The sequence below is a fragment of the Haemaphysalis longicornis genome, unplaced genomic scaffold (assembly GCF_048455015.1).
Source record: "Haemaphysalis longicornis isolate Haplotype H1 unplaced genomic scaffold, Haemaphysalis longicornis Haplotype H1 scaffold_4, whole genome shotgun sequence".
NCBI classification, from domain to species: domain Eukaryota; kingdom Metazoa; phylum Arthropoda; class Arachnida; order Ixodida; family Ixodidae; genus Haemaphysalis; species Haemaphysalis longicornis.
Window position 1 is genome coordinate 149,765,469 of NW_027526361.1, and position 15,227 is coordinate 149,780,695.

At 44.2% G+C, this 15,227-nt stretch overlaps 1 protein-coding gene across 1 annotated transcript in view; it reads left to right on the top strand.

Moving 5' to 3' along the window:
- LOC144179431 (amine oxidase [flavin-containing]-like) overlaps positions 1 to 15,227 on the top strand; it is a 121,642-nt gene that overhangs the window by 78,455 nt on the left and 27,960 nt on the right. Inside the window, exons 4-8 of the mRNA XM_077707783.1 lie at positions 4,092 to 4,199; positions 6,935 to 7,026; positions 8,728 to 8,869; positions 11,233 to 11,293; positions 12,447 to 12,535. Of these exons, the coding sequence (XP_077563909.1) occupies positions 4,092 to 4,199; positions 6,935 to 7,026; positions 8,728 to 8,869; positions 11,233 to 11,293; positions 12,447 to 12,535 (492 nt within the window). The remainder of the gene's footprint in view (positions 1 to 4,091; positions 4,200 to 6,934; positions 7,027 to 8,727; positions 8,870 to 11,232; positions 11,294 to 12,446; positions 12,536 to 15,227) is intronic.

Consider the following 15,227-nt stretch of genomic DNA (forward strand, 5'->3'; position numbering starts at 1 on the left):
TAACTGTTTTGTCGCGTATTCTGCTTTAACAGCTCTTATTGTGCGAGGCTGCACTAAAGCGTCAATGATTTGCCAAAAGCGTCACACTTTTCACCTGTTTTGGAAGGTGTGCTGCAACTAATTTTCTTCCGCATAATTGTCTTGTGCATTCAAAGTTATTTGAATTTAAACATCGATTTTTTTGTCAAGTTGAGTGCTACTGCACAATCAGTGCACCCTGTACAAGGTACTCATTACAAACGTAAGACATCTTGCATCTGGTGTAGTCTGTGTCTGAATTTGCTCTTTTGTAATGCTTTCTGTGGAGTAATTACCTCTGCGAGGAAATAAATCGGGCGATGAAGGTTATCTATTACAGAGTCATTCCTAGGCGTTTGATTTAGCAAGGAGCATTAGGCGGCGCCAGATTGATCTCCGAAAATGAAATGTCGTTAATGTCCGCGTCTGCGGTACTATAACATGCTATGTCCTTACCTATTTAATACCGGAGCTCAAATACCAGCTTTAATTATACACATTTTGTGTAGAAGCAGACGTATATACGCAAGTACTTCTGCATAGGTCGTAACCTGCTAGACGTATCAATGATCGTTCGCATGATGAATGCACAATAGGCGACGCGCTGATATTCGTGCTCATAAATACGTGTAATGAGTATGAAGGAGCTTGACCCGTCGTAAGTGTCCACCTGTAGGTTATGTATCATAAAGCCTAAAGATAGCACGTTAAGCCTAACGTCGTGCCTTGAGGTTTCTTTTCGTTACCCGGTAGCCGCTATTTGAAGTAGAATGAGTATGACATTTCCTGGCCCGTCGTATTGTTATGGACTTGAAGCTTACTCAAGGTTAAGCCTTAACAAAGCACATTAATTCTAACCTCAAACTTCGGTGTAGAACGCCGTATAGCGATACACATTTGAAAACTACTCATTGCACGTCAAGCTGTGGGTACGCGTTGACATCGTAGCCTCGTAGGACCCCAAAGCTAAACGATAGGCGTAATTAGACGCATGGCCCCCAATTGCAGTAGGCGACCTAACAAAACGATACATAGCCCACAGTGGCACGAAACTACATTATATTGGGCAACGAGCCTTCGTGCTCGCCGCGGCGTTCACCAATCAGTCAACAAATTACTCAGTGAATTCCTTTGAGTTAAAGCTCTAGGAGGGTCGACCATTGAAATGTATTATTCTACTCTGAATCCTGAGGATGAAATGCGGTCACTGACCAAGTCAAGGGGAAAACACAGAGACGTTTCGGAACCCGCACGGGTTCCTTGATCACACTAAGGAGGCAAGAGGCGTAAGTCGCTTCTTATTCTAAAATGTGACGTAATGAACGGGTGTAGGTTGCCGGCAGATTGTCATCTGTCCTATTGATAGTGTCCTTGGTCTTTTGAATGAACACGGATTCCAAAAAAACCCAGCCACGAGATTACTTTTGGAATCCGTGTTCATTCAAAAGACCAAGGACACTATCAATAGGAGAGATGGCAATCTGCCGGCAAGCTACACCTGTTCAGTACGTCACATTTTAGAATAAGAAGCGACTTACGGCTCTTTCCAGCTCAGTGTGATCAAGGAACCCGTACGGGTTCCGAAACGTCTCTCTGTTTTCACCTTGACTTGGTCAATGACCGCATTTTGCCCTCATCATGATACCTGACCAGACGAACTTTCGTCGAACTCTTGACTACTCTGAATCCTGTGTGCGCACTTTGAATCCTACCGAAGTGTTACGCACTCACAAAGTACACCATACCTCCAGTGGGGGATTGAAAAAGCTTTAAAAGCCGCAGTGTAGGCTGCTTTTGTACAGTATTCGCTAGTTGGTGCGAGCGAACCGTCGGTCAGTGCTTTACAAGGCAAAACTGCGGTCTATATGGCACGGGCTGGTAGGCCACCCGTTCCGTTGCATAAACGCACAGATTGGGGCGAAAGCTCTCGTTCCTATGAAGTTTCCAAAGTCACAAGGAGTGTTGGCATGGTTGATGCCAATAACTCTGCATGCCTATAATCGAATAGCTACTATATTGATATTTAAGGTGAGAGAAATGGCAGCGATGAGACGATGGATCTTGGCGGTTTAGTGTAGATAGAATAGGCTGCAACGGACTCTTTAGGTTCAAAGCAGCGCCCGCACGCTTGCCGAAAGCGAACCACATCAACTTCGTCCGGCCGTCAGTCGATGATGATTGCCAACGGTGCACTGATGATGGTGACGAGAGCTGAGTGCAAGAACAGTTAATAGTGATGGTTGACTGTTGGCCGTTTCAATGAATACTAATTCTTCTGTCCCCCCCCCTGTTCTAGGACGCATCGTCCAGATGTGGCTGGGTAGGGAAAATGCAAGGGTTACTCTGGCAGCGACGGCTGCAAACCGTAGCGATCAAAGTAGGGTTTGCTGCGCACAAGATGTAGCATGTCCGGGAGTAAAGTTCGGCGGGATGACGAACGCACTTTGTCTGGCACAACATCGCAGATAATGTCGCCGATACGGCGCAGTACTATATACGAGCCGTAATAGCGCTTAAGGAGTGTTTTCTAAGCCCTCGGTGCCCAACTTGTGTCCAGACCCAAACCTTATCTCCTGGACGCCACGCCACGTCTGCGAAGTTCGTATTGAGCAGCTTCGTGTTTTCACGGGCTTCTTATTTCTGCGTTAGTTTCGGGGGGAGGCGCGAAAAGTAGAAGATGCATTTTTCACAATTCTTTACTTTTTTTAATTTCGAGATTTTTAAATTTTCGTTCAGCCACTTGTCCATTTACACTGTTTTAAATTTGAAAATGTTAACTCGACTAATTTCCCAGTTTTCTTCAAATGTAGGACGTTACATTGCTCTGGCTGTGGTGGTGCTCGGGAATACATGTAACGCCTTAAAACACATTTGCGTTCTCATGAGATTTGAAACCGCGTATCAAGAGTAGGAGCAGAGTGCGCTATCATTGCACTATCCCTACGTGCTGCGAACTATGTAACCAAATTCATTTGCGTAATCACCCCTACTTTGGGCATACCCGCTTGAAGGATTGGCACGAATGGGCACTTTGAACGTGTAGGTTGCCAGTTCAATATATCGAAAAATTTGAAAAGGGAAATTTGTAGAATAATGACCGCACGACACCTAAACTTGACTCCACGTGAATAAAACAGATGTACACCGCCCGCGCACAAATCTGATTTCAGGGAAGCTGTGGAGTGTGCATGCTGAAGTAATCCACGCCAAACGACAAAGAAACAAAAGCGAATAAGGAGACGCAAATTGATTTAGCAGAAAGAAGTCATTCATAAGTATCACCAGGCTTTAGCCTTGAATGCACATAAGTGTCCCGAAAAATAATTGTTGCTTGGGTGTCTGGAAGCGGAAATATCTTTTTATACCCCTCCCGCTTTCACTGAAATATGTGTGTGTCTACTCAGGAGAAAATTTGTTCTAGACAAGGTTTGATTGAGTTAGATATCTCCAATACTTTGTTGTCCATGCCGGTCTCGGGCTCATCGTAGTTAACGTGCAGCTATGTTTTCCTGGGCCCCTCATAAATTTCGTTTTGACAGTAAGTACCAGCAATGCGTACACACAATGATTACTGTTACCGCCTCTGTGGATCCTGTGGTGAGGGGTTTGTTTTTTGCATCTTTGGAACAGGCTCAGTCTCAAGAGGTGCAGAAGGCTGAGTGGTATATCCGTAACAGGGAACATGGTACAAAGAAACACGTGCCAGCTTCCGGCCTTTTTAGTACATACAAGACAAAATTTCCCTAAGTCAAAAGCGTTCGTTCGTGAAGAGATTTTGTTTAAGGAACCCATTTCACTTTTTTCAAAAAACCTGAACTGTCTCGGTTGCAGTTGATTGTAAATTTTTAGATGATGCTACGAGAATGTTTATGAGGTTCATTCCTGCAGCCGATTTCAGTGCTGACCAGTGTTTCGCTCTCGCTAGAATTGTTTTCTAATGGATTGTAGCATACATAGTCTGAACCTAGGTTGAATTGTTCAGACAAACCAGCGATATTTCCCGCTTCAAATTTTTGATGATGATCTGTACTTGCTTTTGCTCGCATAAATGTTTTTTTTTCAATCGCAAACAGGGCCGGCGGTACGTGACGACGGGAGGAGATTTTCCCACTTTCTGGAACCCCATTGTAAACATGGACGTCAACAATTTCTTCCGCAACATTGATGTCATGGGTGAAGAGGTAAGCCTGTACGGTCCCATCCAGTATTACGATTAACGTTGAAAGCCTGACAGGGGAAAGGGCAAGAATGCCATACCAGACAAAAGTGGGTATATATGTGAGCATTTCTTCTTGTTTGTACGGCATGACTGCAGCTATAAGCTCAACAGATCAAACATAGTACTCGCTGTAGAGGTACACGATAGCACAAAGATAACCTCGCGAGAATGGTTTACATGAGAAGCCAGCATTTTGTACGCCCAACGGAAGGTGTAGTAGTAATGCAAGTTCTCTTTCAGAAGTGAAGCATGGCGGTAACATAACACTGCGGATTATCAGTCTTCCTACCTTTCAGCTCCTCTGATTTCCTGAGTAAAACTACAAGGTGTGAAACGTTGTAGTTGGCAAAATTTCTTGCATGAAGAAAAAAAATTGGGGCAGCTTCGCAATACTAGCGCGAACAATGGGAAAACAGCGAAGCTGGTGTCCCCACATAGCTTATTCTTGGTCAGGTTACGTTTATGCGGCACGAGATAGAGGGTTCGATTCCCGGCCGCGGTGGCCGCTTTTCTGATGGAGGCGAAAAGCAAAAACGCCAGTATGTACGAGATTTCTCCGCACGTTAAAGATCCCCAGATGGTCAAAATTAATTCGGAGCACTCCACTACGGCACGCTTCATCGCCTGCGTTGCATCGGTTCGTTAAACCCTACAATCAACCAAACAAGTTTATGCGTTTTTATGCACTGGGGCTCGGTCACGTTTTACGCGGGGTGTCATCGTTAGCTCCCTAAGAGCAATGAACATTTTGGTCATTAAAGTGTGTAGAATGTACGCTAGCTCATAACTGCGGAACTTCTGCAACACGCTGGCGTTTCGCGGTCCCTTCACCGCCACGATACTCGGGATTGGACCAAACTCGCCGCATCTGTTCTTCAGTAGCGGCGCGGTGCTTTCGTGCTGCGCTTCGTCTTCTTTAGGAGTGACGCTCTTCTTCTGTCACCCAATCTCTCCCTTCATCGGATACTCGGCTGTTGCACCTCCCATATAATTCTGAACTTGCCGCTGAAAGATCTCCTTGACTTCCAGGCGCGGATCGCTTTGTCCGGAGGCTTCCACATCTCTCCCAAAGTGGACAGCGTTAGCACGCGCTAGAACCGGCGGCAACCGGCTTCGCGAACTCGGCTTTTGTATACCGCGAGCTTTTCTGTGCTTCTGACTTAAAGCCTGAACGCACGTGAACTGGCGAAGAGAAGAGCACGCGACCGATTACGCCATCAACGCTGGGCAAATGTTATTAGAGGTCGAGCGGTGCTGGCGCGTGTGGCAACACAATCTCTCGGCAAGGTTTTCTTGAACCCGTTGCGTCGACGGAGTGAGGGACTAGCCAGGTGAAACTTGGCTCCGCCTACTGAGCTGCGCAAAGGTTGTGCCGCGTGCCTGGCGCCAGAGGAGCTTGTTTCTTGGTATTTTGTTGCTAACGCCACCGGACCAAGCTCAGGCTTCAACAGCTGCGCTGTTAAAAGATTGGCAGCTCATTCATCATACCCCAAATTTTTCGTGACACTCGACCGCTAATAATACTGTAACGAGTTGGTCAAAGTAATCGTTTTACTAGAAAGGGGCTGAGGGCACACAATGTTTCGAATGGACAATAGAAATTCTAGGGCCTTCTCTGGCGCTTTTGAGCCACACTTCCCCTTTGCCAGGGTCATCTGTACCCACTGGCCTGTTCCGTCTCATGTACCGCGCTAGAGCTAATAGAATAAAAACCTGTACACTAAAAATGTTCTGTTTCGCTAGCCTTTGTTTTTGCCGCGTAATCTGAAAAATAACAGGCTCCTCATATCGTCATTTATGCGAATCATTCGCCTTAAAGTATGAAATAGTACTCAGTTTTATACAAGGTACGCATAATGCGCCTCAAGGTTTACGTGCATACGTGTTTTATTAAAAATAAACTGCAGTGGAATGTTTACTGGCGCTTCGAAATGAATTCAAAGAATCTTTTTTTTTTCTTACTTCAAAACATCGGACACAGTCACCACTCTTATTAAGGCGTACTAAATATTACTAGCATTCCTTTTTCTACAGGAACGGGGTACTTCGCAGCTATAGGGTCAAGTTTCTCTAAATTAAAAAAATACGTGCAGTTCTGTTCAAAATATGAAACCATGAATTACCAGTGTCGTTCTTTTGTTTTACCTCGCTGTTGGGGGCTTATGTGTACGATGTCCGAACGCGCAAGCTAGACAGCTAACGTCCTACAAGCCACTGTAAATTCCTCTTACCATGATATTCTAAAGAAGTGATTATGAGAAAAGTAACCCCAAAAAACGTTCATTTTTAAATATTTTTTTGAAACTCTGCAGGAACGCTTTGACATGTAGTGGCTTTTTGTGAATGCTGGAAACCACCTGGGCTCATGGCAGACGTCCCTCCGTATTTGACAAATATAAATCACTCCAGAAAAGCTGCAGCGGTATCTGATTTTGCGCCTGCTACTTCACACTTGGGCGAGGGTACTCGGGACAAAAAGCAAAAGGAATGAATATTCAAGATACAAGAAATGGCAGTGAAATCGACGAATGGACTGCGCCATGCAGTAAGACCCATAAACTTCTCCCATACAACATTTTTCATACGCGCCGCTAGTCTTTGTAAACACAACAAAACGTAGACTGGTCATGCATTTTAAAGACGTTTTAGCAGTGCCACTGTTTGTTTAATACTCCATTTGATATTCATTTTGTCAAGATACCTGTCGATGCTCCTTGGGATGCACCACATGCGGAAGAATGGGACCGGATGACATTCCAAGACTTCATTGACCGCACGTGCTGGACAAGGTAACTAACTGCTCGTGCAACCCAATGACTATTTTTTAAGAGAAGTTAGAAAAAAATTATGTCTTATCGCATTGTAAACACAGTGGAGCCTCGTTGGCATCTGCCTGCTCAGGGATTGGAGCGTTGTAATGGCCACTAAAACACAACGTAAAACAGATGGAGTGGCCGTGTCCTGGTCTGAGGCGGGGTCCACTCAGTCCATACACAAAACACTTTCACGGGGCTATGGCTCCTGCGAAAACTGAACTGCTGCTTCATTAAAATTCATGCAACGGTACCACGATCTCTTAGCCAAACTGAAAACGTTGAAGGTTCATGATTGCAACATGCGTAAAAGTAGGTGGTGAAAGTTATTTATTTTTACTCAGTCGTAAGACGGGCAGTTATATGGCATGACACCAGATAAGAAAACTCCGATGCCCAGACTTCATGCGAAACCAGAATCATGCTGAAGCATTACGTACATCAGCACTGAAACACGCGAAAAAGTATTTTGGTAAAAATACTTCACACGTCGAAGAAACCAAATCCGCATTATTAATTTCTCATTTACTCTAAAGAAGGAAAAAACACAGCCGAGTTTTATATGTAAAACGCCTTGGATAACTCACTGAAATAATTTTCGGAGAGGCACTTCTTTGCAAAAGATATTAAGTATTGCAAAACGTAAATGTTGTGCAACTTAATTTGAAAAGTTCCGTCATTACCGAAATAGTGAGAACAGGGCCAAGGCTGTGAAATTTTTTGCGTGGATATACAATCGGCAGTCATGTTTTTTGACGGTGGCTTTGTACGGCTAACACCAGTCGCACAATCAAATCCAAAATACATCGTTCGGTGGCTAAGGCGTTGTGCTGCAGAGCAGGAGGATGCGGGTTCGATTCCCAGCCGCGGCGGCCGCTTTTCTGATGGAGGCGAAAAGCATAAACGCCCGTGTGTTCGAGACTTCGGCACACGTTAAAAATCCCCAGGTGGTCAAAATTAATCCGGAGACCTCCACGATGGCGCTACTCATCGCCTGTGTAGCGTCGGCGCGTTAAACCCCACAATCAATTGCATCGTTTGGGCTGGGGAAGAAGTCGTCTTGTGGGGAGACACAGCCTAATCAGCTTACTATCCAGATTATGTGTTGAAAAGTGAGTGTGCGTTAATCTCAGTGTTGTCGGGAAAATGTCTTCTGAGTTAACCAAGCTTGTATTTCTTTAAGAAAGTTACTGACAGCTACAAGGGAAACACCGACTTGGGTGGAAAGATATCGTTGATAACTAGGCATTAAGCTTAAGGATTTTCATGTCAATGAACAGGCAAAACCTCTGCTTATGGCGCTACTCCACAAAAGGATTAAAGTCTCCAAAAGAACTCGAACGTCCAGTTCCAGGCAATTACAAAAATAATTTAGTTTACACTGGCCAAACACATCCTGTGGTGATGGAGAATTGTAGCTCAAATTGGCAGAAAATTCGCATTCCTCAATCACTTCCACTTTAAGATAGCGGCTGCCGTATGGAACTTTCACCCTTAGTGTTTTTTTTCAGTCTCCTTCCATTCAATGCCTGACGATAATGTGTGGCTTTAAAGGTCAGGGTCAACGATGACGCGTGTATTGTGTGACACGGTTGGTTGTATGATCTTTTTTGCTGTTCACAAAGAATTGCGTAACGCCGATTTTTATGTATGCCGCTACTTTTTCTTTGTGCTCAGCGTGGCCCGAGCAATGGCGCAGTTTTTTATCGCCATTAATGTGACGTCCGAGTCGTACGAGGGCTCCCTCCTGTGGTTGCTGTGGTACGTAAAGCAGTGCGGCGGCGTGAAGAGGATCATCTCGATCAAGAACGGCGGACAGGTCGGCATGCATTTCGCACGCTTGTCCGCTGCTGCAGGAAATTACCATGACAAGCAATAAAATCGATCAAAATAATTTAGTTCAGACATTCTTGAAGGAGCATGCGCAATCTAGTTTATCAAAAAAATTATCATAAACGTTTGGCGGAAACTTGCTGTGAAAATACTCAAATTTCATCAGTAGTAGATATATACAAACGCGCAATTAACCTCATCAGCAGTGTTCCTAGTAGCGCTTCCACCGTTATCGGAAATTTATTTGACTTCGCTGTGTACGTTTGATAGTAACGTCTTGTGAAGATATTGGGATTTAGAACGTTATCATACAATGTCATAAAGTTAAGCTTACGGTCTTCAGCAGAATATTGGTTATTTTTTCTTTATAGTTCGAGATTTACCATACTTAGCTGTTTTTTTGGCATTCCTCTCGCCCCTCTGTTACATTTTTTGCTGACCTATTTATACGTTACATCCCAGATAAAATATCTTCTTTTATCAACATGTTCAAATGCGCTCGTCCTGTTTTAAATCTCTAAATTAACTTGTAATCTTCGCTGAAAGTTCACTAAAAATAAAATATTTCTAGTGACACCAGAAGGAAGTGCTAAACACCAGAAAATGTCTGAATATTTGCAAGGATGTCTGCTACGTACTACTATGAGCAATATGAAAGGGAACACAGGAACGCGTGGCAAACAGCCTCGAAACAGAATCGGAGCGATACGCGCATGGCGCTGTGAAAACCAAAGGGAGAAAGGAGGGCGCTCTTCCACTAACGGTTGGCACTCCCACCGCGCTGGCATTTCTACATAGCAGCAGCCTACGTCCTACGTCATTTCGGCGATAAAATGGCATCTCCGGACAGCCGATAAGACGCACGGCGGGAATGGGGACAGTTGTTAGAACAGCGTCCCCCTTTCCATTTTATTTCCGACGGCGGCCGTTGCGTATCACCAGAGTATAGGACTCTGGTATAGCTGGGTCGTAGGGTGTTTTCTACGCGTTCCTGTGTTCCCTTTTATATTGCTTATAGTAGTACAAGGCGGTGCAGTTATAAAACATTTGTTGCTCTGGACTGGCCGCTAATTGAGCTATGGGTCTATAAAAAACATTGGATAAACTCGGAGTGTTTGTTCGCTTTTTTAATGCAGAATGCAGAAATGTTAGGATACATATTATTATATTGGCAGCTAAATGCGTTATTACAGAAGATATTGGGATATGAGCAGTTCGAACACTGCAACTACCTGAATGGACCGGGTACCATAATTCATTGTTCGCATCTTGTCAGGTTTGAGCCGGAAGTTACGTCAATATTTTTCAATTTCAATTTCAATTTTTATTCAGGGATGTATACATATTTACATATGGGTTGTAATACAGACGGAGGTCCCAAGACCGAAGCCGTACGCGGGACCTCCGATGACGATACACAAAATATTACGAGCGACGTTAAAAAAAAAATAAAAAGGTATACAGAACTATTGAACCATAAAGAACTACATATACAAAGCCAAACTATAAAACTAACAGAACTATTGAACAATACATAACTATGTATTCAGAAACAAAATATAAAATATAAAATATTGCTGCTAATAACTGTATTCCCCATTATGCGGATGGTGGGGTGCCGTCAGTACCGCTTTATGACCTGTGATAAGATATGTGAGTAGAAAATATGTTTGCAGGAGGTGCCCATTTTTCAGAGGTGCGCTCCTAATGATTCGCTCCTGCTCGGCTGGGAAGTGGTCCATTCGCCCTGTAGCCGCAGTGGTAATAAACGTAAAGCCCCGTCAAGCAATTCAATAGTAGACTAACTTTCGCATGTCTATTCCTTTAAATAAGGCTTGTATGGTAGCCTACATTGGTGTCTCAGACTTTGTAAAGCTCAGAGATATAAAACCGTTATTCAGGCACCTGGTACGGGGCTAATTCATGAATGCTCCGATATACACTTCTGGCACTCAATATAGCAGACATATGATTGGTGCAAGGCAATTCATCGAGCGCTTTTCATGTTACCTCTGATGTGTTCGTTGTTTTAACGCAAAAATTATGTCGACTGTGTTTTCTACAATAACTAAAGATACCTGCTTCCGACTAAGTACTCAAATGCAGCCCCTAAGTGGACACATTACAGCATATATAATACTGATTTTAGTTAACCATCTACCTTAAAGATGGCGGCTACGTGAACATCGTTGCAACAGGGGCGACTCACTCCTCACATTTAGACCGTATGCCCTCTGAGCATCCTCGTCAAGGTTTGTTGGAGAATTCAGGCATTAAGGTTACCACAGAAACATCGGCGACGTGTACGACCATTTGCCTTGTTTTTGCACTTCCCTAATTTTTTTTCAGGAGAGAAAAATGAAGGGCGGCATGATGCAGATTAGTCTGAAGATGGCAGAGTCCTTGGGAGGTAGGTGAATGAAATTTTATTAGCTCAGTATTTAAGGCCCATTGCATTGTATATCAGCCTAATGAAACGTGCCTCACTAAAATGTGTTATTTACAAAATTGGGCCCGCAGTAGGTGCTTTTAAACAAATTGTGTCCAACTTTAACGGTAACAAAACTTTCCATTTCGTGTTATATAGAAATACCTGAGGTTTCGTAATATGTTTTTGGAAGACAAAACAGCTTAGCAAATCCTTCGCAGCATGTATGCTAATTATAACGCAAAAATATTCGCCAACTTTTTCTGTTGAACCTGATAAAAGCTTAAGTCATTATGTTCAGCTAGAATCTCTCAGGATATGGCTAGCTACTTAAGAAGATTAATGAGAAATTATATTTCGGACGAAGAGAAGCGGGCACTAATACCCTATAAATGTCATATGGACCACGTTGAAGCGGAGTTCCTGAAGCACAGCGGAAACCGGAGTTCATGAAAAGTGCAGGCACAGAAAATCAGAGTACATTGAAACTTGACTTCCACTTTGCAAGAAGAAGGTTTTATCAGAACGACCATAATATCAAAATATTAAGGAAATAATAAAGAGGCCTTATACTGGCGCTCAATGACACACATTGAAGGCAAACTTTGAAGTAAAGGTCGCATGAAGTACCATGAAGCTAGCCCATTAAATCGGTTACTGATTCTTCTTTTTATTTTGGTTGCGACTGGAAAAACATAACTGACCAAGGATAAGGCAAAGACGATGGTACAAACAAGATAATAATCTTAAATCTTTATTATGCTTATGTGTCACCAGAAAATGCAGTGCAATGATGGTACCTACAAGGAGTACTATGATTGCAAAGTAGCCCAAGGGTGCGGCTACCTATTTTTCCCAGTACGTAGCGACGTCGGTAAAACTATTACAAGTTTGGGGCATTGCCTTTTGTGCCTCGTTTAAACAGCATTTGACCTTAGATACATGTAATACAACTGATCTGCTATTCTGCCCCTACACAACAAAGGCCGATAGGCCAAATAACCCAAATTAAAGGCCGTTTGAAACATTATTCCCGCAGGAAAATAGCGAAGAAATGATAGAAGAGCGCATGGTTTTAAAGACGTCCCTTATTATTTTTCATATCTAACACGCTATATTGTTTGGTTTCTCCCAGACAGGGTGAAGCTGAGTTCTCCGGTGACGAGCATCACCCAAGGACCTTCCGGCGTGGTTGTCAGGACGCTGGATGGCAAAGAATATCAGGTGTGTTGTGTCTTTAATCAATGCATAACTGACGGAGTAGCGCACGCTAGACATTAACTGTTACACTTCGTTAGTTCGCTTCCGTTAATGGAACTTGTGCTCGGTTGTGTTGAAAAAGAGCAGCTCTATAATCGTCCTACGGGAGCACATTTCATATTTAGCCATTGTTCGCTCTTATCCCTGTCGAGGCTCATAGGTAGAGGAAGTTCTCTCTTTTCATTGCCGTGGCTGTCAGTCGGGCGCTCAAAATGATTTTGACAAAACTGAACAATTTTCAGTGAATCACTTCAACTGAAATTGAGGACGACTGAGCGAGCAATGCAGCGGAAGATGATAGGTGCAACGTTGAGGGACAAGAAGGGAGTGGAATGGGTCAGGGAACAAAGGCGTTAAGTTAAGGACGTATATTAAGAAGACGAAATGGGCGTGAACAGGGCATGTAACGTAAGCGTTGGTCATTAAGGCTTACAGAGCGGATGCCTAGAAAAGGCAAGCGTGAGAGCTGGCGGCAGAAAGTTAGATGGGCAGAGGAAATTAAGATGTTTGCGGTGATAAATAAATAGCAGTTAGCACAGGACCGGGACAATTGGAGATCTATGGGAGGGGCCTTTGCCCCGCATTGGGCATAGACAGGATGATAATAATGATGATGATGAATAAGATACCCGCCACGGAGACTGCTCATCCCGAGAAATCAATTTCGATCTTGGCGGCGTCAGCCGTTTTTTGATGGCGTCAAAGCAGGAAAACAACCTTGTGTCAACCCTTCCATGTTTGTTGAATATCCTCAGGTGGCCCAGATTATTTTTTACAGCACCACCGTGGCATTATAGCCCCGTTGCAGCCGCGGCACGTTAAAGCCCCAATTCCATTTTCTAAAGGCATGTTTAGGGGCTAGTTGGCACAGTCTTGAATTCGTCAAAATATGCAATTGCCCACCATCGTATGGTTTTGTCTTTTTCACTGTCCGTGTTCCCCGTACAAATATGCAATTGCGCACCATCGTATGGTTTTGTCTTTTTCACTGTCCGTGTTCCTCGTACAAATATGCAATTGCGCACCATCGTATGGTTTTGTCTTTTTCACTGTCCGTGTTCCCCGTACAAATATGCAATTGCGCACCATCGTATGGTTTTGTCTTTTTCACTGTCCGTGTTCCCCGTACAAATATGCAATTGCGCACCATCGTATGGTTTTGTCTTTTTCACTGTCCGTGTTCCCCGTACAAATATGCAATTGCGCACCATCGTATGGTTTTGTCTTTTTCACTGTCCGTGTTCCCCGTACAAATATGCAATTGCGCACCATCGTATGGTTTTGTCTTTTTCACTGTCCGTGTTCCTCGTACAAATATGCAGCGCACGTTATTATATATTTACTTCCGTTTGTCTCCATATAGCATGCCACAGTGTAAAATTATTCAGTGGGAAAGAGAGTGCATAGTCATTACATAGTTTAACTAGAGCGAGTTAGAACCTTTTATTGGATTCCGCTAAATTTATGAGAAAGTATCACGGAGGGCACCGTATTTAGCGATAAAACTTGAATGTGATAGGGACAAGGACCGCGTTAGGGTGGTGGCTAAGGTGTTGTGCTGCTCAGCGCTAGAAGCAAGTAAGAACCCCATCGCGGTGGCTACTTTCTGATGGAGGCGAAAAGCGAAAACCCTGTTTGTTGAGATTTCGCACGTTGAACATTCCCAGGGGGGGGGGGGGTATAAAATTAATCCGGAGGCCTCCACTACAGCGCGCATCATTGCCAAAGTTAAAACCCATAATCTGAATCGCAATCTGAATATGACAGAGGGTAATGCGGTTTCGAGAGCGCTAGGATAAAAGCTTACGGAGCACAAATCAGACGCCGGTTTGCCAAACCAGCTAGCGGCAGAGTTGTTGAAGGTATTGAGACTGGAGCCAGACGTGTGTAGCGAAAACAAGCAATGAAGTCGTACTTATAAGTATGTTAGGAAAAACGTTTAGCGCTGTACACTACACACTTTTTCCCCAATTTCTAGCGAAGTATCGTTTTTTTTTTCAGCCGAATTTGCCATTCTCAGTGACAGAGTAGACCAACTCGAGCGGTTTTAGGTTTTAAAAAAATGTATTTTTGAGACATGCATTTTTCATTCATGGAGTGACCATAGCTAGACCGAAAGCGCTGCTCGGCACCGTAAAAAGCTTTCGTGATAGTGCGTGCAAGTTGCAATGTGTAATTCCGACTACCGCCGCATCTATATGCCTTTCGTGTCATCCGCTTTCCAATGAGGACACCAGGGATGCCCGGTTCGGCTGCTCATCTGTGGTATTGCGCACGCAAGCGGGCGTCCAGTTTTTTGCACTGGTAACCCTGTAAATTCTTTTCGATAGTTTATGCGTAGTGGTGGCGCCAACCCGGAGGCAGCCCGAGAAGGAAGCGCACGCCATGGTTGGAACGAGGGAAAGCGAAGGGGAGAGCAAAAAAAATTCCCGCGCCTTCCCGCGAGGGGAACACGAGTAAATGCAGAGCATTGGGGGTCGTTAACGCCGCGTAAAGTCGCGTTAGGGTGGGTAGTTGGGTCGTAGTTGCGTTGGTGTTGGCTTGGGGTAGAGAGAGGAGAGTAAAGTCGCGTTAGGGTGGAGCGAGCGTCAACCAAGGAAAGAAGGAGCAACGCAGTGACTGAAGCACGAGCGACCGCTAGCCGCTTTATATTTGC